At 44.4% G+C, this 22,789-nt stretch overlaps 1 protein-coding gene across 2 annotated transcripts in view; it reads right to left on the bottom strand.

The window, feature by feature from the left end:
• The window catches only part of LARS2 (leucyl-tRNA synthetase 2, mitochondrial), a 355,149-nt gene that overhangs the window by 55,373 nt on the left and 276,987 nt on the right, over positions 1-22,789 (bottom strand). For both annotated transcript variants that reach the window (XM_082258151.1, XM_082258152.1), the window contains exon 15: positions 11,918-12,021. In XM_082258151.1, the coding sequence (XP_082114277.1) occupies positions 11,918-12,021 (104 nt within the window). The remainder of the gene's footprint in view (positions 1-11,917; positions 12,022-22,789) is intronic.

The raw sequence follows: 22,789 nt of genomic DNA, 5'->3' as shown, positions 1-22,789 counted from the left end.
CTATAGCCAACTGGGTAAACAGGAGCTCAACCAAAACAACTGGAGCACACCTGCAAAAAAACAATACTCTCTCAAAGAGGACCAGGTCCTCTAAACAGCAGCCTACAAAACCTTGCGGTCAAAAGAAGCATCCGTAGATGCCAACACATCACTTTATAGAACTTTGTGAAAGCACGCACCTACGACCAGGTGGCCGCCTTGCAAACCTACGTCACTGATGTCTGATGACGGAAGGCCCAGAAGGATGGAAGATTGGCCCTTGGGACAGCATATCCTCACTGAAAGGAAGCTTCCAAGGAACATGGGCAACCAGCCGCACCAGATCAGCGTACCAAGCCCAGCAAGGCCAGTCCGGGGCCAATAAGATGATCGGAATCCCTTCTGCCTCGATCCTGCGTAGTAGTCTTGGTAGAAGCTTGAAAGGAGGGAAGGCGTAAATCAGATGATACTGACCCCACAGGGCCACCAGCGCATCTGTGGTGTCCAACAGAGGATCCCTTGCCACAAACCTTACTGTTGAGCCGAGACGCCAACAGATCCACCTCAGGGATGCCCCACCAGAGACACAACTGATGAAACACCTCCGGATGAAGGGACCAAGGGGTCCAATGCCTGCCAGGTAATCCGCCCGCCAGTTCTCCACCCCGGGAACGTGAACGGCGGAGAGGACTGGAACGAAACGTTCTGCCCACCTTAGAATGCTGGCTACTTCCAGAGCTGCCAGGACACTTCTTGTGCCCCCCTGGTGATTGACATAAGCCACAGCCGTGGCATTAGCCGATTGAATGCGCACTGGACATCCCTGAAGATGATACGTCCAATAGTCCAGGCACGGTCTGATCGCTCGGAGTTCCAGGACATTGATCGGTAATCTGGACTCTTCCAGTGTCCAGACCCCCTGAGCAGAATATTTGCAGAGGACGCCTCCCCACCCAGACAGGCTGGAATCCGTGGTGACCACTGTCCAATACAAGGGGAGGAAGGATTGGCCCAGCCGACGCACCGGAGAACAAAGCCACCATATCAGGGACTCTTTCGTTCCTAGACTTAGCCAAATCTGATTGTCCAGAGACTGCGTATTCTTGTCCCATTTGCCCAGAATCTCCCTTTTGCAGGGACCTCGTATGTAACTGTGCAAACAGAACCGCCTCAAAGGTAGACACCATCAGGCCCAGCACCCACATGCAAGTCTGGAGGGATGACTATCTGCTGGACAGCAGGGGACGAATTGCAGCCTGCAGTTTCTGGAGTTTGTCCAGAGGAAGGAGCACTCTGGCTAAGGCGGAGTCCAGAGTCAGACGCAGATAGTCCAGCTTTGGTGACAGAACCAGAGCAGACTTCCTAAAATTCAGAATCCAGCCGAACTCCCTCAGAGTTGGTATGGTGATCTCTGTTTTCCACCAGAGCAGTAGGAGACTTCGCTCGCAGAAAGAGGTCGTCCAAGTAGCCCAGTACTGCAATCCTCCGATGGCATAACAATGCTAGCACCGGGGCTAAAACTTTTGTGAGGACCCGAGGAGCGGAGGCGGAACCCAAGGCGGGATGGTGTCTACGAAAAAACTTCTTACGAGCCGAGAAGAATGGCCCATGTCTACGAAGAGCTTCCTTGCCTTTAGTAGCCTGAGAAAGAAAGGTACTTCTCCCCCCCCCCCCCCCCCGTGAGACCCTTAATGATGTCATCCAGAGTGGCTCCAAACAGGTCATCTCCTTGAAAAGGAAGATCAGTCAAGGCCTTTTTAGAATTCTGGTCCGCAGACCAGCATTTGAGACAAAAAATATGCCGAAGGACCACTGCCGAAAACAGAGCTTAGCAACTAGGGGAGCCATATCTAAAGAGGCATCACAGATAAACTGCAGCCCCTGAACCAACTGGTCCACCAGCTCAGCAAAGGCAGGGGGGAGCTGCTCCCCCTCCAGGTCACGGCGTAAAAGCTTAGCCCATTCGGTCAGAGTTTGTGACACCAGGGCAATGGTGAATACCAGCCTCAGTGCTGAACCAGCCAGAGTGTACATATTGCGGACCACAGCCTCTGCCTTCCTGTCAGCCGGGTCCTCAAAGGCCGGCGACTCCTTACCGTTTAAACACTTTACCACTAAGCCTATTTTTGACACTTTTTGTTTACAAGTTTAAATCAGTATTTTTTGCTAGAAAACTACTAAAAAAACCCAAACGCTTATATATATATATATTTTTTTTAGCAAAGACTCTGGAGAATAAAATGGCGGTCATTGCAATATTTTTTGTCACGCGGTATTTGAGCAGCGGTCTTTCAAACGCCATTTTTTTTGAACAATTACGAAAAATCACATTTCACTGCATTTAAAAAAAAACTGAACAGTAAAGCTAGCCCATTTTTTTGTATATTGTGAAAGATGATGTCACACCGAGTAAATAGATACCCAACATGTTACGGTTTAAAATTTCGCACACCCGCGGAATGGCGACAAACTTCGGTCAATAAAAATCTCCATAGGCGATGCTTTAAAAAATTTTAACGGTTACCAGTTTAGAGTTAGAGTGTAGCTCTTTTTTTTAAATTATTGCTCATGCTCTGGCGATCGCGGCGATACCTCACATGTGTGGTTTGAACGGCGATTTCATTTGCGGCGCAACTTCCTTATATGTTTTCTTTAGTGCGCGAGCTAACGGCGACGGGGGTGGCTAATTTTTTTTCCTATTTATTTTATTTTAACACAGGTTTTTTTTTTTTTAAATCTGATCACTTTTATTGCTGTCACAAGCAATGTAAACATCCCTTGTGACAGCAATATGCAGTGACAGGTACTCTTTATGGAGGGATCGAGGGTCTAAAAGACCCTAGACCCCTCCACTACACTTTCATGTATGCAAAACGCCGAAAACTGCATTTTTGAATACTGTCACTTTTTGAATCTGCTGCCTTTAGCAGCAGAGTAACCCGGACGCGACGACATGGACGCCGCTTCTGGGTTACGTCATCGGAGACCCGATCAAAGCCGCTTCCGGCTTTGATCAGGACTCCATCCAGCCGGCGGACGTGCCGGCTGGGTGCTCGGATCTCCTGGTGGGACGGGAGACCTGCTCGGATCTCCCGGTGGGACGGGAGACCCGGGCAAAGCCGTGGAAGGCGGCGGGAGGGAGGGGGGAGCGGCTCCTGATCCGCATCGGTCGTTGCCGACGGAAAGCCGGCTCTAAAAAACTATACCGGGATGATGCCTCTAGCTAGAGGCATCACCCCGGTACAACCACGCAAAGTCAGCCAACGTAGGTCTACATGGCTAGACGTTAAGTGGTTGCCTTGTTCAATCTGGAAACCGGACGGTCCACCACCAGTAGAACAGTCCACTTTTTAAGAAGACACTCCTCATAGGAGTAGCGCATAGCAAATCACTTAGGGACCACAAGGGGACGTTTTGGTCGTTCCCACTCTTTAGCGACAATCCTGTCAAAATAGGAGGTAAAGGAAACACCTTTGCCGCTCTGGATGGCTTGTGAGCGGCAAAGGGAACCGATGCCTCCATCGTAGCTTCAGCTGCGTCCTCAGTTTTTAAGTCTCACGCACAGATACAATCATTGTATTCACCAGCGGCTTTTCGTGCGGAGCTACAGGAGTGGAGGAATCATCCTCACTATCTGAAAACGCGTGGTTGCAGACCCAGGAGAGTGACCCACGTCCACAGCGGCAGAATTAGATTCAGTATCTGAGGAGACAGATAAGGCAGGGGAAGGCGGAGGGTGCTTTTTGCTAGCCTGTCGCCCAAAAACCACCTCCACCCAGGACACAAAGGACCCCAGCAAGTGTATCGATGGATGGTTGGGACCCGGAGGGCCCCGCAGCCTCTGAGAGGGGATCAGGTGGGGAAATTTGCTCCAAGGACTCCATGAGTCAATAGGGGGACCCCACAAAAAAGGTGTAAAAACACTGCTAAGGGACACCCCCACTGCTCTGGCAGCACCACCTGATCGCCAGGAACAGAGCACCAATCGATCCTCAGCAGAGAGGGAGAGGACCCCACCGGACTCACCACCCAGCAGAAACAGGCACCCCGCCAACCTTGCCAGCACAGCACCCTGCCCCCACCCCAGGAGGTGGACAAAACCACCCCACTGCCCTAGCATAGTGAAGGAGGGGGAGGGGGGAGGATGGGGGGGCGAGATGGCCCACAGGGACCACCAGACCGGTGAGGGGGTGCCTAACGGGAAGGAGGGGATCCCGGGTCCAACCCTTTCATCGAGGGGCCCACATCCACCCCAAAACACTCTAGGGGGAGTGGTTACTTACCATACTAGGAACCAGACGGGCACTGCTCAAGACAGAACCTCCTCTAAATCAAAAAAGGGGGGGGGGCTGTCAGCCAGGAGGAACGCTGCGACTTGGGCTGAGTCCCGGTCGTATGCGACCTCGCGAGGGGTTTCTAGGTTTGCAGGCCAGAAACAGTCCGGTGGGGCTATGTTGTGGCTGACCTACCGCGGAGCTGAGGTCTGTGCACGCTCGCTGGCCAGACTGGGATGACCACTGGATCTAGATTAGATGGAAGTTGATTGTAGATCTCACAGGAAAAAAAAAACAGGAGAAAAAAATCTTTCTAAAAAGAAAAAATTGCCAGGACAAGAGATTCCAGCAAGGAATTAGGTTTTTACTCCTGACTAGGTAGAAAAAAAAACTGAGTACCTAAAGCAGAGAGAGGGAGTATACCCCCTGGGACTGCCCATAGGCGTTGCCAGACTTTTTTTCTGTCCTACTCCTGTAGGGGGCAGTATAACCCAATGGTTAAGATGATCAGGAGCTGTGTGGCCGTCAATGAACGAAAGAGAAAAGGGATTTTTAATACAGAAATGTTGGCTTACTGAAAAGTATGTCCATGTACAGTATAGTATGCACTCAATACTTGGTGGGGGCTCCTTTTGCATGAAATACTGTATCAATGCGGCATGGCATGGAGGCGATCAGCCTGTGGCACTGCTGAGGTGTTATGGAAGCCCAGGTTGCTTTGACAGTGGCTTTCAGCTCGTCTGCATTGTTGGGTCTGGTGTCTCTCATCTTCCTCTTGACAATACCCCACAGATTCTCTATGGGGTTTAGGTCAGGTGAGTTTGCTGGCCAATCAAGCACAGTGATACCATGATCATTAAACCAGGTAATGAAACCTGGGCTTCTATAACACCTCAGCAGTGCCACAGGCTGATCGCTTGTATACCATGCCGCATTGATGCAGTAATTCATGCAAAAGGAGCCCCAAACAAGTATTGAGTGTATACTATACTGCACATGGACATACTTTTCAGTAAGCTGACATTTCTGTATTAAAAAACATCTTTTTTATTGGTCTTATGTAATATTCCCATTTTTTTTTGAGATACAGAATTTTGGGTTTTCACTAGCTGTAAGCCATAATCATCAAAATTAACCACTTCTGGACCAGAAGATTTTACCCCCTTAATGACCAGGCCATTTTTTGCGATACAGCACTGCGTTACTTTAACTGACAATTGTGCAGTCGTGCAACGCTGTACCCAAATAAAGTTGATGTCCTTTTTTCCCCACAAATAGAGCCTTCTTTTGGTAGTATTTGATCACCTCTGCAATTTTTATTTTTTGCGCTATAAACAAAAAAAGGGCGACAATTCTGAAAAAAAAATAAAATAATATATATATATATATATATATATATATATATATATATATATATATATATATATATATTTTTTTTTTTTTTACTTTCTGCTATACAACATTTCCAATAAAAAAAATTAAAAATCCAATTTTTTTCATCATTTTAGGCCAATATGTGCTCTGCTACATATTTTTGGTAAAAAAAAAATCCCAAAAAGTGTATATTGATTGGTTTGCGCAAAAGTTATCGCGTCTAAAAACTAGGGGAAAGGTTTAAGTCATTTTTATATATTGATTTATTTTTTTACTAGTATTGGCGGTGATCAGCGATTTTTAGCGGGACTGGGACATTGTTGCAGACAGATCGGACACCTGACGTTTTTGACACTTTTGAGGGGACCAGTGACATTACTACAGTAATCAGTGCTAAAAATGTGCACTATTACTGTACTGACACTGGCAGGGAAGGGGTTAACACCAGGGGCGATCAAAGGGTTAAATGTGTCCCTAGGGAATTCTTTCTAACTGTGTGGGGGATGAACTTGCTAAATGAACACAGAGACCTGTGTTCCTAAATAGTGAGCGATAGCAGGTGCCCGGCGGACATTGTGGCCGCCGGACCAGCTGATTGGCTCCCCCTGTGGCCAATCAGCGCATGCGCGCGCCCCCACCAACGATCCTGTGAAGCAATGTACAGGTACGTCGTTTCAACGGACAGAGCTGACCTGCCACTGTAAAACGACGGCGGCTAGTCGGCAAGCGGTTAAAAGAAAGAAATGCTTGAAATATTTCTGTTTATGCCAATACATACAGTATATGTATCCATTATCAGCAGGACCGCTAGTCATTTCTAGCTCATTTGTATTACAATTATGGCATTTTTTGTAGTCACATTTTGTAATGATTTGTACTGAAAAAATGTAGACCTACCAATTTTTTGTTAGGCCTGTTTAACTTTCAGTTAGTGTATGCACTGAGACTAGTTATTAGCACACCACAAATCGGAAGACAGACAACCTTTTTCTGGAGGGGATGAGAAGCGCACAAAATATTTTTCAAATGAGCCGAATTCGCATTACAAGTGTAAGAGTGCATCTAATTAACTTTCCTCTCTAAACAATTTCCTGTATTTCCATTAGAGCAGAGTACCTTAATGGTTTCACATTTTAGTATAGCAAATAAGGGCTCTGTTACACCAGATACTGTATTTATCTCTGTCTCCCTAGCTGTAATCATATTCATTTTATAAAGAGAGACCATTTACACTTCTGCCAACCTTAGGGGCTAATTCACACCAGGAATCGCATAGGAATGCGCTCGCATTTCTGTGTGATTTCATTTCAGCCCATTTTTTGCACGTTTTGATGGGCTGAAATAAAACTGCATGGTACCAAAAGTAGTGCATGCACTACTTTTAAAAACCCACTGCAACTGGATCACATTGTACTTTTGTACCATGCGATCTGGTTCATACAAACACACTGCAAATGCTATCTGCGTTTGGGGTGTCAATAACTTTACACTAACACCCACTGCAGAACGCAGACACAGCGCGTTTTGAACATGATGCGGGAAAATCGCACAGGACGTGGGTTTCCTGCACCAGGTTCCAGTGTAAATCGGCACTAAGGCCTCAAACACACAGACGTTGTTTTCCTCCCCTGGATGCTGTTGTTCCAGGGGAGGAAATAGAAGTTTAATAAACGCGCCTAAAGCCACGTTTGGAAACAACTTTCGATGCGTCAAGTGTTTAGGCATTCATTTCTTCCATTGGCCAGAATATTAATTTATTCTGCCCGTTTTAATGAACGGATGCTCAAGCATTTTTTTCTGCTCAAACACTCCTCACTTGAATATGCAAGTGATGTTTATTTTTTTTGCAGCCTCTAAATGCACGGCCACATAGGCTAACCTAGAGGTGTGTTAAGAGGCTGAAAAGAGTCAAACGCCTGTATAAGGGGCATTTTTTTATGTCCTGTGTGCATGAGGCCAATGCCACTGATGACTTTGATGGCCCATTTTATGGAGGTGTCATCTTTATCCTTGTGCATATCAAGTACTTGGATACCCAATAAGCATATATTCATTCCAGACCAGTAAATTACTGAGTAGTGACTGTTCTGTTAACATTAAAATCTTTTTCTTTTTTTGCTAGAAAATTAGTTAGAACCCCCAAACATTATATATATATATATATATATATATATATATATATATATATATATATATTTATTTTTAAAGAAGAGGCTCTGGAGAATAAAGTGGTGGGTTTTGCAACTTTGTATGTCACACTGTATTTGCGCAGCCGTTTTTCAAACACAGTTTTTGGGAACAAAATACACTTTTTAAAATTGTAATGCAAAAAAACGCAATACTTATCCCAATTGTTTTGTAAAATATAAAAGATGATGTCACGTCGAATAAATAGATACCAAACATGTCACTCTTTAAAATTGCGCACGCCCGCACAATAGCGACAAACGATGTAAATTTTACCATCTATAGGCAACGATTTAAATGCCTTTACAGGTTACCACTTTAGATTTACTAGTGCTAGAATTGCTTCCCATGATCTAACGTTCGCGGTGACACCTCACATGTGTGGGACAATCGTGGTTTGCGTGCATTTGGGACCCATACACATTTGCCTATGCACGCTAGCAAGGGACAGGGGCATTTTAATCTTTTTTTAAATATGAATATATATTATATATATCTATATATATATTTATATTTACACTGTTACTTTAAATTTTTTTGTAAACATGTAACCATCCCTTGTGACAGCAATAGACACCTGACAGGTACTCTTTATGGAGGGATCTGTGTTTTTGAATACTTTAAATTTTCAAAAACTGGCGCTTTTAGAATGCCAGTAAACCAGAAGTGATGTCATGACTTTGCTTCTGGGTTACCATATCTGAGACCCGATCAAAGCTGAATCTGGGACGCCTGTGACCAAAAAGAAGTTCCGAAACTTCTTTTGGACAATAGGCATTCCACAGCGCAATTGGGGTGCCATTCAAAGTAACCGGATCGCAAGCATATCCTGCCATGTACAGCAATTCGGGAATGGCAAGCAGAATCGCTGCAATTCCGCCCTTGATCCAGAATGCCAAGGTATGAATGGAGCCTTACAGCCAAGAAAGCTGCTTCTATTTGATCTGCAACTGCCATGGTACTGCACATGTGATCAGGTATGACACCAGCCATTTGATGGTTTGACAGTTTGATTGAGGACACAAGCAAAGGTGACAGTTAGCAATCCTGGCATTCCAGGAATGTAACTGTTTTTGAAACTGTTAAATTGATGAGTTTAGTTCCGTTTTATGATTTACTGCTGTTCAGGGGCTCTGGGCTTCAGGCTTCAAAATGGCAGCCTCTAGCATTAAGAAGCAGGAGCAATGCTGGAGGCAATTTACAGCACACACTGATTTTGGTAGCATAATTATTAATGTGGAATGTATGTTCCTTGCTGAAGAACATTATTTTTATCAAGTTGTTAAGGATACATTTCTGCTTTAGAATGCCAATTTGTATCCAGGCAGTATATTGGTGCAGGATTCAAACCAATCAGTAAAGAGTTGTTAGAGGTTATGACTAGAAGTTATGTATGAAAAAGTATCTGCAAAGCTAGGAAAAACCAAATACATTCCAGCAATAGAAAAAGGGTTACAGACTGAAAGCAGACATGACATCTGAGCAAAAAAATAAAAATAAAGTAAACTATTTGAAGCTAAATATCTTAAACAGCAACAAGCTTTGTGCTGCCAGTAATGGACGGCACAAAGAAACACAGATGACTTTTGTGGTAAACTGCCAGAAAATCACTTTCATTCTCTTTTTAACAAACATGACAAGTCCTGCTATGGTTACATCATGACAAACAGACAGAAGCACAGCATAGATACAGTAAAAGAGTAGGGTCACTGTCCTTGTGGTTTAACTGATAGTGTGCTTGACAAAAATTCATCACATCAAAAAGGATCACATCTATGGCTTCCCACAGGTCTTGTATATTAGATCTAAAAGATTAACTGCAAAACTGTGATTGTGAAGGCTGACAAGTGATAGGCTTAGGCAGCGTTATAGTGAGGGTTGCCGTGTATGTACTTACCGAAGCATAGCTAGGATTTTTTTTTTTTTTTGAAGCTTTAAACCATTTATTTATGGAGCATTGTATAGCACCTTTATATAACCTAGTAAACAGCACAAATAAACACCCCACTGTTTGTCACCACATCACTGGACTGGTATCTATGCCTAAGTTGACAACCCCAGGGAGCATTATACCTGCTACATATTCCCAGCTCACATATGGTGAAGGACTGCGGGTAGAGTTAGCAGGAAACTGCTATTTAACCACTTAAGCCCCGGAGGATTTGGCTGATAAAAGACCAGGGGGTATTTTGCGATTTTTTACTGCGTTACTTTAACGGACCATTGCGCGGTCGTGCGATGCTGTACCTAAACGAATTTGACGTCCTTTTTTTTTCCCACAAACAGAGCTTTCTTTTGGTGGTATTTGATCACCTGTGCGTTTTTTTGATCATGCGCTATAAACAAAAAAAGAGCGTCAATTTTGCAAAAATAACAATATTTTTCACATTTTTTTATATGAAATTCCCCCCCAAAAAAATTTAAAAATCAAAATTTTTTAACATTTTCGGCCAATTTGTTTTATGCTACATATGTTTGGTAAAGAAAATCGCAAAAAGCGTATTTTGATTGGTTTGCACAAAAGTTATCACGTTTACTAACAAAGGGAAAGATTTTTGGTGTTTTTTTTTTTTAACGAGTAATGGCGGCGATCTGCGATTTTTTTTTCGGTACTGCGACATTGCGGCGGACAGATCGGACCCTTGACTGACATTTTTGACACTTTTGGGGTTACCAGTGACATTACTGCAGTAATCAGTGCTATACATATGCACTGTTACTGCAAAAATGACACTGGCAGGGAAGGGGTTAACTGTATTGGAGAGGGAGGGGTTAAGTGTGTCCTAGGGGCATGATTCTAACTGTAAAGGGACATGGCTATTGGTGTAAAAACAAAGATCAATGGTCCTACATAGTAGAACCGTCTGACCTTCATTTTTACACCAGGGAGAATGACAGGCGGCTTGTTTACATTGGGTCCGCCGGTCACACGCACTGACTTGTCAGTGAACGATCCGGGGCGGGCGCGCGCCCGCCCGCAATTGGCTCACAAGTCTCTTGACAGGCGAGTGACGTACCCCTACGTCACTCTGCCTGGCCAGGGCTGACCGCCGCAGTATATAGTCGTGCGGCGGTCGGCAACCGGTTAAAGGGTCAGTACCTGGAGTGACTGAACATGGAGGAGATCATAAAACAGTTGGTGTTGTCTAAGGCCCCTTTCACACGAGGCAGACTTAGTCAAGCGGGTCTGCCTCATCAGCGGGCGATCTTTCCACTGATCCCTGCTGAGCAGGTGGATGATAGGTCTGTGTCCACTCCACTATGCAGAGTGGACAGGGACACAGCCCCCTGTTCTCTATGGGGCAGTTAGATGTAAACGGACCACCTGTCCGTTTCTGTCCGACCGATGGGAATAAATCCCCATCTATATGTTTTTAGTGGACCAGATCAGATGCTTGCGAGTGTCATCGGACACATGTCCGCTGACATTCATTGCACCATAAAGAAAAAAAGGTGGTCCGATCGGGTCTGTCTGAAAAACGGACAAGCGGACCAGATTGGTTCAATTGTGTGAAAGGGGCCTTCTGCTGCACAACAGCAAGCACTACACTGCACTGCAGGAACAAATGCAGGTGCTGTACAAACAGATTTATGCTGTAAAATAACAAACACAGATTCTCTTTAAGAAATTAGCAAGTGCTGAAGAAACAGACGGAAAAACATTGACAGAGGGGGTGCAGACACTTGCACAGAAGTCTCTTGGAAAAGCCATAGATGTTTTTGACAGCTCCTCAGTCATCAATATTGGTCACTTTCTGCACAAGTTGACTGCTGATAATGACCCAGAGGCCTTTCTGGTTACATTTGCCATGAGGAAAGGCTGGCCTAAAACATAGTGAGCAGGACTGATCCCCTGATTCCCCCCCTCTACTAACCCCAGGGAGCATTATACCTTTTATCCATCCTCACAACACATTCATAAATGAAAAGGCATGGTTTATTGCAAGCAAAGCCAAAAATTAGGAGACCTCAATGACCTTTATGAAGATAATCTGCTGCCTCCACATAAGTTGATTATGTCATGTCTCGTTTTCTGTTGATAGGCAAAACATTTACTTTACTCTTTTACGATTAACATTTAAGCTTTTTAGCCAGACAATTACCACTAAGATCAACTTCATTTCTCTTCAAATATCTTCCTGAAGATGCAACTGTAAATGTTTGTCCTTTGATGAGGCCTTGTACCAAGAGTTTCTTGAAGGGTTCCCTGTAACAAGAAATAGGAACATTAAGAAATCAATATCGCATAGAGGTGCTCATTTACTAAGGCCAAACACAAGCAGAGCTCTCATACATTTCAATGAATTACATAAGATGAATGCAACGCAATCCACTTTACCCTGACCTGTATGTTTTGTTTTTAAACTGCAAACCTTTTACATGAAAGTGCTTCTCTAATTTAATGTGTGTGCTGTGAATTGATACAGCAGAGTATAACATTTATTCCACTTTGCTAGCAAATGAAAAATCTGTCCCAAGAAACACAACTTGTAAGGACAAGATAGACTAAAGAAAAATAAATAAGCGAAAATGGGGGGGGGGGGGGGAATGATCTATAAATGGAGAAGTATGGCCAAAGATTTTTTGGCTATACTTCTGTGGGTCACAGGAGTGCAGTTTGTTCTGCAAACCTGTGACCCGTTTTCATTTAATTTTCCAGGTGAAGTCACAGCGCTGGTCCAGGCTCTGAAAAGATCCTGACCATATGGTCGGGATCCACCCAAAAGCCTGGACTGGCAGCTGGCTCAGCCTCTCCACGAGTTACTGAGAGCCTGAGCCAGCCGCTCCCATCCTCTCCACAGCCCAGAGCTCCAGTGAGCGCTGAAGGGGCAGAGCAGAGCAGAGAGCCAGAGACTGACAGTCACCAGCTTACTGCAGGACTGCAGGCTGAAGACTGAGAGCTGAGCGGTGTTTGATTGCTCATTTATCGATCTTAGAGGCAGTGGGGGAAAGCTGTAACTGGGATAAGTGCTGCAGCCATCCAGGTGAGTATGATTTTTTGTTTTTCTTATTCCTTTACATCTCTTTTATCACTTTCCCTGCCAAGGATGTAAGGCTTACATTCAAACAGACCGGCTTACATCTGCCAAGCTCAGTAAAGGGGCGTACACACGGGCCGAATATCGGACAGCATCAGCCCATTTCTATTTAATTGAAATTTGGCCTGTGTGGATGATAGCCAGCTTCTGGCGAAGAGACATGACCGAAAAAGGTCTGTGGATTGGCATCAGATAAGCACTCTCAGCCAATGACTGAGAGCACTGACCGGTGTGTTCAGAACACAATAGCTCAGTGGCGGAGATCACTGTACTAACATTGCATAATTAGTACAGCGGCTCCTCCCAAGCTCTTCAGCTTTTTTTTGGTTCAGCCTGCTGGGTTGCAAAAAAAAAAAAACTATTACATGGACCAGGATCTAGCCTTATGCCCTCTGCAATGCCTTCTGCTCTAATCATGAAATAGTAACAGAAGTGTCCCCTAGACGCTCCTGACTGAATGAGCAGCTGTGATCAGAGCTGATTAAAGTGTATTCACCCTACCCCCTAAACCTGTTTCTCATGTTTATGAACCCCTTGAACAAACACAAGAGTTCTCAGTAGTTATTTCCGAGGTACACAGAGAATATTATCCACTTATAACCCTTAAGACATACCTGTACGTCCTTGGGAGAAAGTGGTTCAATGGCTGCAGCTACAGATATGATCCTGGTAAAAAATTTTTACAGCCGACAACCAGTTTTTAAGTAAAAGTGATCTAAACGGCTCTACACCTACCTAACCACTTTTACAGGACTTGGAGGGTGGCCACCTTTCCCACAGCTGTTGAAAGCAGTTGGGTTGGCTGAGCACAGACACAAATGATCTCAGAAGAAATTAGAATTTTGTCACTTGCAGCTTTGGTTCTATGTTTACTAGCTCATTATCAGCCAGTGAGGCAGGCAAGTAAACAAAGCTGTGCTTTATCAGCTGCCTTTGGAGTGTAGAGAAGGTATCAGGGGTCTAATAGACCCCTGATCTCTCAATAAAGAGTACCTTTCCCTGCCCAAGCTATCACAAGGGATGTTGCTTAATAAAAGAATACATTAAAAAATATATATATATTATTAAAGTGCTCCCTTTCCCCCGCATTCGTATGTAAATGGTGATTGCACCACACATGTGAGGTATCACCACGTAAGTCACGGTAACAGCAATAATTCTAGCGCTAGAGCTCATGTTCAACTCTAAACTGGTAACCTGTAAAGGCTTTCAAAGCGTATCCTTTGGAGATTTTTGGGTACTGTAGTTTGTCACTATTGCACAAGCGTGTGAAATTTAGAATCTTGACATGTTTGGTACCTATTTACTTGGTGCAACATAATCTTTTATGTTTTCCAAAAAAAAAAAAAATGTGTATTATATTGCGTGCCCCTAAAATGCACGTTTGTATTGTATTGCAGTGAATATACAGTACTGTGCAAAAGTTTTAGGCAGGTGTGAAAATGTTGTAAATTAGGGATGCTTTCAGAAATAGAAGTGTTAGTAGTTTTTTTTTTTTTTTTATCAATTAACAAAATGGAAAGTAAATGAACAGAAGAGAAATCCAAATCAAATCAATATTTGATTTGACCACCCTTTGCCTTCAAAACAGCATCAATTTTTTTAAGTACACTTGTGCACAGTTTGAGAAGGCACTTGACAGGTAGGTTGTTCCAAACATAACTAACCACAGATCTTCTGTGGATGTAGGCTGCCTCAAATCATTTTGTCTCTGCATGTAATGCCAGCCGGACTTGATTATGTTGAGATCAGGGCTCTGTGGGAGCCAAACCATCACTTCCAGGACTCCTTGTTCTTAATGCTGAAGATAGTTCTTAATGACAGTGGCTTTATGTTTGGGGTCGCTGTTCTGCCGCAGAATAAATTTGAGGCCAATCACACGCCTCCTTGATGGTACGGCATGATGGATAAGTATCTGCCTGTATTTCTCAGCATTGAGGACACCATTGATCCTCACCAAATCTCCATCTCCATTTGAAAAAATGCAGCCCCAAATGTGCAAGGAACTTTCCTCATGTTTCAATGTTGGCTGCAGACATTCTCTCTGATCTCCTGCTCTTCGGTGAATAAACCGCCTCCTGCTACAGCTAAATATTTCAAATTTTGACTCATCAGTTCAGAGCACCTGCTGCCATTTTTCTGCACCCCAGTTCCTATGTTTTTGTGCATAGTTGAGTTACTTACCCTTGTTTCCACGTTGGAGGTATGGCTTTTTGGCTGCAATTCTTCCATGAAGACCACTTCTGGCCAGACTTCTCCAGACAGTAAATGGGTGTACATGAGGTCCTACTGGTTTCCGCCAGTTTTGTGCTGATGGCACTGCTGGATATCTTCCGATGTTAGAAGGGAAATAAGCATGATGTGTGTTTCATCTGCTGCATTAGGTTTACTTGGCCAACCACTGTGTCTTCGGTCCACAATGTTGCCTGATCAATGGTGTCCTTAATGCTGAGAAACACAGGTAGATATTTATCCATCATGTCATACTATCAGGGAGGAATGTGAGTGGCCCCAAATTTCTTCTGCAGCAGGACAACGACCCCAAACATAAAGCCACTGTCATTAAGAACTACCCGAACTATACTCAGAGTAAAGTAGAACAAGGAGTCCTGGAAGTGATGGGTTGTCCCCAGAGAGCTCTGATCTCATCATCATCAAGTCTGTCTGGGATTAAATGAGGAGACAGAAGGATTTAAAGCAGCCTACATCCACAGAAGATCTGAAGTTAGCTCTCTAAGATGTCAGGAACAACCGACCTGCCGAGTTCCTTCAAAAACTGTGTGCAAATGTACCTAGAAGAATTGATGCTGGTTTGAAGCCAAAGGGTAGTCACACCAAATTTTGATTTGATTTCGATTTTTCTTCAGTTTACTCACTTTGCATTTTGTAAATTATAATAACAAACAACTAAAATATATATTTTTGAAAGCATTTTTACTTTACAGCATTTTTTAACACCTACCGAAAACATTTGCACAGTACTGTATGTGAAAAATGTCTAAATTGACCTAGGCAGCAAGTTGTTTTATTTAGGCTGCACTCCAGGTATTCCCTTTTTTTTTTTTTTTAAGTACTTTGGTCCAGCTTGGTTACATCTAAGGCCTCATTCACACAAACATACTACAGCATACACCCATGTGAGCGCTGCGTTGTCCAAACAGTAATGTACAAGTGTTCTGTGCACCACCATACAGACAGTCCTATTTATGTCAATTGGGACACAGTGGCAGCACAGATATAGTCGCTGTTCCCATTTTGACGGTTTGCTGGTGCACAGCCCTGAATGAACACTGTCTGTGGTAAGGGTCGTGCATCTGCACCCTCCCCCACTCCCAATTGGGAGCAGCGGCTGTGTCTGTGGATCTGTTGTGTCCCAAATGACATGAATAGGACTGCCTGAACAGGGATGCATTCCTGTGTTCGATAAACGGCTCTCGCATGGGATATTTCACATTTAGAGGGCTGATGGGGATGCAGAAATTTACTGTATTAGTCTGTGCTACATACCATCAGGACTAGTCTCAGGTGCTGTTCAAACAATTTGCCGTCTGTATACTGAACACTTTATTAATAAAAAAAACAACTGGTTGCTCACCACTAAAATTATTGTGATCTGTGTTTTGATGCAGTTTAAAGTTGAACTCACGGCATTATCTTTTTTTTTAACTCACTTTGCTCCGGGTTAATTACATCTAATTCTTCATATTTCACACCAGGAGAGCAGCTGAGGATGTAGTAGTCGTATTGTGATATCATATGCCCCTCCTCTCCGACATATCCAATCAGAGAACACCTTGTATTAAAAAAAAAAAATACAATACATTCTCTGAGGTGCTGTGCAAGTGACTCCCTGTGTTCAGTATACAGATTGCAAGTCGCTCGAGCAGCACCTGAAAGAGACCAGTGCTGACTGTATGTAGTGACATCTGTATGTAAAGCAAAACCCATTCACAACATCCACACAGAAGTGAATGACACTCTCCAGGAGGTAGGTGTATCATTGTCAAAGTATAATAAGACAAGACTTATCAACAGTAAATACAGAGGGTTCACCACAAGGTGCAAACCATTCATAAGCCTGAAGGATAGAAAAGCCAGATATGACTTTGCCAAAAAACATCTAAAAAAGCCAGACCAGTTCTGGAAAAGCATTCTTTAGATGGATGAAACTAAGATTAATCTGTACTAAAATGACGGGGAAAAAAAGGTGTGGAGAAGGCTTGGAACAGCGTCATATGTAAAACCTGGTGTGGAGGCAGTGTGATGGCATGGGCATGCATGACTTTCAGTGGCACTGGGTCATTTGGTGTCTATTGATGGTGTGACAATAGACAGAAGCAGCCAGATAAATTCTGAAGTGTTTAGAGATATACAGTCAGCCCAGATTCAGCCGAATGCAGCAACGTGGATTGCACAGTACAGATGGACAATAATCCAAAACACATTGCAAAATCAACCCAGGAGCTTTTGAAGGAAAAGAAGTGGAATATTCTCCTGAGTCATTAACCTGATCTCAACCCAATTGAGCATGTATTTCACTTACTGAAGGCAAAACTAAAGGCAGAAAGACCCACAGACAAAGAACAACTAAGGACAGCTGCAGTTAGAGCCTGGCAAAGAATCAACCTGGCAAAGGAGGGGAAACAGTCTTTGCTAATGTTCATGGGTTCCGGACTTCAAGCAGTCATTGCCAGTAAAGGATTCTCAACAAAATATTAAAAATGAACATTTTATTTATGATTATTTTCATTGTTTCCAATTACATCTGAGCCCCTGAAAATGGGGGGGGGGGGGGGGGGCTGTGTATGAAATTGGCTGCAGTTCCTAAAATGTGTACTTGATTATGTTTAACCTCTTGAATTAAAGCTGAAAGTCTGCCCTTCAAATACATTTGGATTGTTTCGTTTTAACTTTATTCTGGTGGCATATAGAGCCAAAAGTTTGAAAATTGTGCCTGTGTCCAAATATATATGGACTTACTGTGTATTGATAAAGGGAAATAATAGTGTGTTGTTTTTTTTTTTGTTTAGCAGGAAGTACTGAGCTCAATGTTAATAAAAATGTGTATTTATATTTGTAAATAGGAGGCAGCCATATTTCCTCATCCATATGAAGGATCTGCTTCCTACTATTAATAGTGCTACACGGTGGTTGTGTTTTACGATGTTTATCTTTCAAGTGTCTGTCAGATATGGCTCCCAGAAACCAATGCACTCCCTTGGTAGCTGTTATATACAGTTGTTAGATGAGTTTCAGCAGGAACACAAATCTAACTCTTATGGATAATCCACAAATCTCTCTATAAAATACAATATTAAAACTAAGAACAGCAACCAAATAAATAAATCAAAATTTATCTCAACGTAAGAAACAATAACTCACTGAATCCTAATTTCCTTTTAACTATATGGAAAAAGCGTTATGAAAAATGTTTCACAGTATCTGTCAAGCAGCGTGTCTCTGGGCAGGAGATTTGCGCATAATGTATTTTGAACATAAAATGAATTGGTAAAGGTTCTGCATGACAGTTTTCAGCTCTTTAAATAAGACGACAGAAGCATTTAGAGCATTCATACGTAATGAGTTTCCCTCTTACTCCAAAAACGTATTACAATGAAAACACTAGGAAATGGTTCTTGCTAAGCCCATCTCTATTAACACACACAATGCTCCCTAAATCTTTTTGGATGATTCATATCAACAGACAGTGTTTTAATAATTCAATCTGGAAGCACACAAAGTATTAAAATACATAAAATATAAGATAGAGAAAAGATGTATTCATTCCCATTCATCTGAATTCCCATTCATCCCATTATATCTCATGTTAAGATGACTGTTTTTCTAATTTATTTATATTTTCTAATGTTTTCCAACAATTCTTTACCTCATGGTAAGCAGCTCTATAGAAGGGTGCTGATACACAAAAGTCGTCCAAACCAATGAAATGAAAAGACTACTTTATCAAATTAAATAAAGCATGCTGGAGCCAGGTAATTTTGGCAACGAGTAAAAAAAAACTATAATACTAAAGTAGATTTAAACCCTACCTGAACACGAATTTGCTAAAACACTGTGTATCTTAAAAAAAAAATGTCCCCCGTTTGTTGCATCTCAGTGCTGCTGATTTCCTACAACCTCCTTGTATCCATATCCTATCAACATGCATGCACTCCAGCAATGACTGCATGACTTTTCATAGGGTGGGTTTCCTGATTGTGACAACACTGAACCATGCTTGTGTAATGTGGGTAAAAACAGTCTCTAATAGCCTCTATCAAAAGCCTGTATGACAGGGTGAGACAATGCAGGAGAGCAACTGGTAGACAAGGACAGAATGGTGTCACCCTATAACAGGAAGTGCCTGAACAAGGGCTTTCATGGCAGGGTCACCAGGTATTATTTTTAGGGAAAGCTACAAATTTATGACCTTTGAAATTACATTAACATTTAAAGGTTTAGGCCAACCATACTTGGTTCAAATCTTGGCCAGGTCAGCAGGAACCGGCTGAGATTCAACTATTAATGGGCAGGCTGAATGTAGCAAGTTGATCGATCGATCAACTTGGGTACGACCAGCCTGCCAGATTTGCTTCTGATTAACGCAAAAAAATTGCTATAGCTGCTAGTGATAATCACTGTCTTCTACCGGCTGTGACGCCTTCCCCCACCCGCCCCCACCCCCCTGCTAGGAAAGACAGATGCTGGATTGGATTTGCATATACTTTAATACTCCAGATGTATTCTTTTAAGTAGCAATCAAATAAATCTTGTATGTTTCACCAATATACTGTTTGATCAATGTGATGGTGCCAAACCAGCACATTCATTTAAGAAAGATATTGATTACATTTCATGGACTATCATGACGAATACAAGGGCTTTAATGCCTTTCATATCAGAAGCCTTTGATCACACACAGAGTCTGATCATATGACCATTCCTTGTTACCCTGAAAAACTGAATTTTTGTAAAATCTTACCTGTAAAATTCCTTTCTCTGAGTCCTCCGACAGTCGCCGCCCACTTCATATTCATCACCAATGGGGTTATGTCCTCTATTCCGTAGGAGTAGCTAGGCAATAGAATATGTTAGTACAAAGACTTTTAACATATCCCACCCCCAGGGGGTGGTCCCCTCAGTACATAACCCTCCACTTCCTGTATCCAACTCAGTTTCAGTGGAAAAGCAGTAGAGAGTACATCAAAACCCCAAAAGAGGGGCGGGGGCGGCGACTGTCGGAGGACTCAGAGAAAGGAATTTTACAGGTAAGATTTTACAAAAATTCTGTTTTCTCTTACGTCCTCCGACAGTCGCCGCCCACTTCATATTCATCACCAATGGGGATGTCCCAAAGCAGTGTAAACATGAGGGGTGGGAAGAACGCAGCCGCGCCCAAGGCAACGCCGTCTCCCCATCAGAGAAAGGAACCTTACCAAAGGAAGGAAACCAGTTGGGCATAAGAACAAATATCCCAAAAAGCCAAAGAACCCGTAACAAGGGCTCTAGGGAACTGCCGCACTAAGAACCTTGCGGCCAAAGGAAGCATCAGCCGATGCCTGAACATCTACTCTGTAGAATATCGTGAAAGTGTGTACGGTCGACCAAGTCGCCGCCTTACACACCTGGGCCACAGAGGCCCCATGACGACAGGCCCAAGACGTACTCAGAGATCTGGTAGAGTGCGCCTACACAGGTACAGGGGGAACTTTTCCCTTCAAAGCATAGGCCTGATCAATGGTCTGTCTGATCCATTTGGCGATTGTAGAAGCCGACGCCGCCATGCCCTTCCGAGGACCTTCCGGAAGGACAAACAAGGCATCCGACTTGCGAAAAGACTCAGTCGATTTGAGATAGACTCTAATCGCCCGGACAACATCCAAGGAGTGAAGCAACACCTCCGTCGGATGCTTCGGCTTCGCGCAAAGCGAAGGTAGGACAATGTCCTCATTGAGATGAAAGTCCGAAACCCTTTTTGGAAGAAAAAAAGGGTAGGTCGCAAGACCACCTTGTCCAAATGCACAACCAGATACGGAGACTTGCAAAACAAGGCTGCCAGCCCCGACACTCGACGAGCCGAGGTGATAGCCACCAAAAAGGCGACCTTCTTGGATAACAAAGACAGCGAGATCTCCCTGATCCTTTCAAAAGGAGCACGCTGCAATACTGATAGAACTAGATTCAAGTCCCAAGGGGGAAGAGGGTCCCTCCTAGGAGGGATCAGATGATGTACCCCCTGCACAAAAGTGCTAACCAAAGAATCAGATGCCACAGGCCGTTGAAAAAGAATGGCCAAAGCAGACACCTGACCCTTGATTGTGGCCAGCGCCAGACGCTGGTCAACACCCGTCTGAAGGAAGGGCAACACCCTAGACACCGAATAAGTGTCAGGAGAGAAACCCCTGGATTCGCACCAGGCAAAATACGCCTTCCAAGTACGGTAATAAACCTTCCCCGAGGAAGACTTCCTCGCATTTATTAAGGTGTGAATGACCTCAGGGGAAAGACCCCTGTTCTTCAGGACCTCGATTTCAACAGCCAGGCCGTCAAAGCCAGCGACTGTAAAGCAGGATGGAAGATCGGTCCTTGCGACAGAAGATCTTCTCGAAGAGGCAGACGCCACGGGGCGTCGATTGCCAGATTTACGAGGTCTGCGTACCAGGACCGGCGAGGCCAGTCCGGTGCCACAAGAATCACCGTGGTCGGTTCCGCGAAGGAACCTGGACAGCAATTGAATCGGTGGGAACGCATACATCAGTTGGTACTGATGCCACGGGGCAACCAACGCGTCCGACGCGTCTGCCCGAGGATCGCGCTTCCTTGCCACGAACCGTGGTACTTTGTTGTTCAGACGAGACGCGAACAGGTCTACCTCCGGAAGACCCCACCTCGCGCACAACATCTGGAAGACAGCCGGGTGAAGGGACCATTCCCCCTGGTCCAGGGTCTGGCGGCTCAGATAAACCGCCTGCCAAATTTCCACCCCCGGAATGTGAACTGCCGATATTGCCGGGACATGCGTCTCGGCCCAAGACAGAATCGCGGCCACTTCTCGAGCCGCCCGGGCACTCCTGGTGCCCCCTTGGTGATTGATGTAAGCCACCGCCGTGGCATTGTCCGTCTGCACCCGAACCGGGTAGCCGTGAAGATTGTCCGTCCAACGACGAAGACAGAGGAGTATCGTTCGCAGTTCCAGAACGTTGATCGGAAGGGAGGATTCCTCCGTCGACCAAACACCCTGGGCGGACAGAACGCCCAGAACACCACCCCAGCCCGACAGGCTGGCGTCCGTGGTGATCACCGTCCACGAAAGGGGACGAAAAGACTTGCCCCCCGATACTGAGGGGGATTGAAGCCACCACAGAAGATCCCTTCTGGTCTGAGAACTCAATGACATCTGGAGATCCAGAGACTGCGGACGCCCGTCCCACTTGGACAATATCTCCGCTTGGAGATCCCGTGTGTGAAACTGGGCGAAGGGAATCGCCTCGAAAGCCGAGACCATCAATCCCAGACACCGCATGCACGTCCGAATGGACGAAGATGGAACGTCCCTGAGGGACCTGACTGCCTCCTGAAGAGCTGCGAGTTTTTCTTCCGGCAGGAAGACCTTCGCCTGAACAGAGTCCAGAATCATACCCAGGTAAGAAATCCGAACCGATGGGCACAATGTCGACTTTGGAAAATTGATCGTCCAACCAAACTCCTGCAGAGTCTGCAACGTGATGGACAGATCCTTCTCCAGACTCTGGCTGGTCGCAGACCGAACCAGAATATCGTCCAGATACCCCAGAACCGAAATGCCCTGGGCCCTCAACAAAGCCAGAACCGGTGCCAGCACTTTGGTGAACACCCTCGGAGCCGAGGCGAGACCAAAAGGCAACGCCACAAATTGGTAATGATCTTCCGCTATGGCGAATCGAAGGTACCTCTGGT

This window comes from Pelophylax lessonae (genome assembly GCF_965119305.1).
Source record: "Pelophylax lessonae genome assembly, chromosome: 5".
NCBI classification, from domain to species: domain Eukaryota; kingdom Metazoa; phylum Chordata; class Amphibia; order Anura; family Ranidae; genus Pelophylax; species Pelophylax lessonae.
Note: the sequence above shows the minus strand (reverse complement) of the source record. Positions and strands in the feature narration are given on the sequence as shown.